The sequence below is a fragment of the Gavialis gangeticus genome, unplaced genomic scaffold, assembly GCF_001723915.1.
Source record: "Gavialis gangeticus isolate Ggan-Ray unplaced genomic scaffold, GavGan_comp1, whole genome shotgun sequence".
Classification (NCBI taxonomy): Eukaryota; Metazoa; Chordata; order Crocodylia; family Gavialidae; genus Gavialis; species Gavialis gangeticus.
The window spans coordinates 7,715,506-7,719,170 of NW_017729012.1; the positions used below are offsets into that span (position 1 = coordinate 7,715,506).

The 3,665-nt window shown below is 36.9% G+C and overlaps 1 protein-coding gene across 1 annotated transcript in view; it reads left to right on the forward strand.

Moving 5' to 3' along the window:
• The window catches only part of RNFT1 (ring finger protein, transmembrane 1), an 18,113-nt gene that overhangs the window by 3,199 nt on the left and 11,249 nt on the right, over positions 1-3,665 (forward strand). The window contains exons 3-5 of the mRNA XM_019511126.1: positions 113-189; positions 893-993; positions 1,669-1,822. Of these exons, the coding sequence (XP_019366671.1) occupies positions 113-189; positions 893-993; positions 1,669-1,822 (332 nt within the window). The remainder of the gene's footprint in view (positions 1-112; positions 190-892; positions 994-1,668; positions 1,823-3,665) is intronic.

Here is a 3,665-nt window from a genome sequence, read left to right on the forward strand (position 1 = left end):
TTTTTTTTTTTTTTTTTTTTTTTTTTTTTTTTTTTTTTTTTTTTTTTTTAATTCAGTTCAATGCAATTTCTTATTTTCCTTCATCATATAACTGACCCTTTTTTCCTAATAGGCATTTCTATTGGAATTGGGCTGCTAACAACTTTTATGTATGCAAACAAAAGCATTGTAAATCAGGTTTTTCTAAGAGTAAGTATGGCCGTTGCAATGAAGTTGAAGCATTTTAAAATTAATTGTTACAAAGCCTTTCATTTTACAAAGCCTTTTTGAGAGAAATGTGAAGCAAGGTCTTATTTCTGTAGTAAACAAAAGAGATGCATCTTGTAGGATTTGTGAACTATAAATGGTGTTTTAGCTAAGGATAACATCTTAACACTCTCGGATACTAACAGCTTGTCAGATAAGCATACTTTGCACTAATTAAAAAGAACTGTGGGTGCAAGTGTTTTTCTGACTTAGTATAATGGAGTGACTCCTGATGATGCTGTTGCAGTTGAGAGACAGGAATTCTTTATTATATTTTAAAATTTGTTAAAATCCCCATGTGCTATGCAGAATTTCTGCTTGATCCAAATCTTGTTACTGAGAAAACAGAGACGTTTGAGCAGCTTGCACACACAACTTGACCACTGCATCAAAAGCCGCCCGTTAAGCCTTTGCCCATTTGGTCAGCTAGACACTGTTCCTGCCAGAAAAACCATCTGAGTGGACTCTTTGTTCCATCAAAGTGCACTGAACTTTGCAAATGCCAGGATCTTCCAGTGTAGGTCTTTGGCACCTTGTAATAGTTTGATCTTATGGAGCAGAGGTAGTTTTATTGGGTATGCAAGAGAATTAATTTATGACCTTTGAGAGACAAACTATTAATATATTTTTAATGCGTGTCTTACAGGAACGGCGCTCCAAGTTGCAATGTTCATGGTTACTGGTATTCCTAACTGGATCGTCTCTTCTCTTGTATTATACCTTTTACTCTCAGTCACTTTACTACAGGTAATTAGAAAAACGTCTATATTATATTGATAACTTTTAAATTGTGGATCTCTCTATGCTGGTATGTATGTAGGTTTCTGCAGTCCCGAGCCTATGCACTTAAATGAAATGTGCTGTGGTGCCCCAAGTCTCTAAAGGGTATGTCTGTCTGTTTTACAACAGCCGACAATCCTGCTGTGTTATTAAGGAGCAGTATTAACGAGATGGCAAAGGGAGGGAGTCCCTGTGGGAAAAGATGGGAGTTGCAATATAGTTCTGTGGTGCTCAACTCATCCAGCTGCATGGGCAGGGTGAGTTGCACAGGGTTGGTCTGTAAGCCCAATACGGCAGGCAAGCCAGCCTGCGCCATCTGGTCTGCAGGCCTCCCCATGGGTCTGGAAACTTGGTGGCAGGATGAGCAGCAGGAGTGTTAATTGCTATAGCTCCCAGAGCTGCAGCAATTAACTCTGCTACTGGTTCCCTACTGCCGAATTCCCTGGATTGGTGGGGTGCCTCCTGGGCAAGACGATACATAGAAGAAAGTAGATTTAAAAGATAAAACATCCCTTCATCTTGCTCCTCGTAGTGTAGCGTAGTGTTTTTCCATTAAGTATACTTTTTTTTTTTTTTTTTTAATTAAAGCCAACACAGATGCCCTCCGTTATTTCTTGTAACTTTTGATGCTTCTTTTTGTAGCTTAATCTTTTTAAATCCTACCGTGGATTTCATGAACTTCTGGGAGGTGCTTTGGATCGTGGGAATCACAGACTTTATTCTGAAATTCCTCTTCATGGGCTTCAAATGCTTTATTCTCTTGGTGCCTTCTTTTATGATGTCTTCTAAATCCAAGGTAAGAAAATAATCTATAATTTGCCTTAACCTCAAGATCTTCCTCCAGTACAATTGGTTAGTCATGTAATTCCACCTAAAGCAATGGTTTCTTAATTAAAATGCTGCATATAATCTGGCATTACTGCAGAGAGAGAGAGAGAGGCCTGTGGATTTCATATTCTGCTCTGACTGGCAATTCCTATGGAAGTTTTGTATTCTGACCTGAAAAAGCAGGGTTCATTGCTGTACAGGGCCCTCTTTGCTCATCAGCTGGTATTAAGACTAAGATCTTAATACAAAAGTGATATTAGAATTAAAAAACCCCGTAAAACGATTAAATGGTATAAAAATTAAACTATTTTTAAATAATGTCCTTAAACTCGGAAGTAACCTTTCTGCATAATACAGGTCAATAAGAGAGGATGTTTGATTACTTAAAATTAGTAAAATCCATCAGTTTTATGGTGGTCTATATTGGTTAATAAGATATTAGTTTTTATCCATTTCTAGAGGTAAGGTATGGAAATGCAATCTAATTTCCAGGGTGGATTAGCAAATATTTGTTTTTAGTTCAATAAAATAAAAATTACCAACATCTTAAACACGGAAGCGCTTTCTAAAGTATGTTTAGATGTAAGGAACTCACATGGGTTGTAATAGCCATATGTTCTCATTAACACTATAGAATGTATGGAGTTTAAGCAGTTTAGGTAGAAACAGAGCAATTTATAATTTAATACAATCTTTGTTCTTTAATTTTGAAATACAAGTAAAAAAACCCAAATCATTAAAAAATCTTTTGTCACATTTAACTAATGAAAATTCTACCAGATTAGCAAAGATACCAGTTGTAGCTGGGCTGAAAGGCAGTTTAGTCAAGAAAGCTTACAAAGCTGTGTGGGTATCCCATATTTATCTACAGCTACATAAACTTGTATTGCAAATCTAGTTTTAAAGAACTGAAACACTAAGGAAAAATGTAAGATCTGTGTGTATTTACTGCAAACCTGAATATGTGTTTACTGCTGTTTTCAACATACACATAGTTTATTTACAGTTCCATATGATGAGCACTATATAAATATATGGTGGGTTAAATTCAGCTGCCTCTTGGGGGTTCTTGCACTAATTCTGGTCCCTGATACTTTTATTTTTTTTAAATAACATCCGACAGGGAAATTCCTACTCAAGAGATCCTTTCTGTTTCTGTTCAGTATTTACTTGTACTGGGTTTGGGTTTTACCCTGTGTCCTCTCAAGTTCAGGTAGCCACACCCTCACTTTTTTTAGCATGCATTAGTTTAATTAGTGCATTAGTCTTGCACTAACCAAGTACAAGGAGTCCATGCCAGAATGTTTAATTTTTTGCATTAGCCCCCACTTTTTGGGGGGGGGGGGGAAAGGAGAGCAGAGGATTTTAATATGAGGCTTTTAGCAATTGCAGTTAATTGCAAAGGGGTGGAAGGGAGCGGAGTCCTTTATTTAAAAAGAGGCTTCTTAATCCTGACTTTTTCCTCAAGCTTGTGTACTGGGTGCATCTTTTAAATACAAACTGTTCTAAGTGTATTTAAATGTTATCTTTGAATTTTTCTTGTGACTGGTTTGTTCGTTTTGTTTGTTTTTTGTAGTGATTATGAAAGGAAGGTTGATAGATAGCATTAGTAAGTGGGCAGGCTACATTGCAAAGGCATCCACATTCTGATCTTCTGCATCTTGGTTTTTCTGGGCTGCTCCTGAAAACCTCAAACTAATTGTACTATTATAATTTCACAATTTATTTTGTGATATGGGTAAATGTCAGCTAAGGACTTGCCAAAGCTCAGAATTGCATTTTTTTTTTTGGGGGGGGGGGGGGGGGGGGGG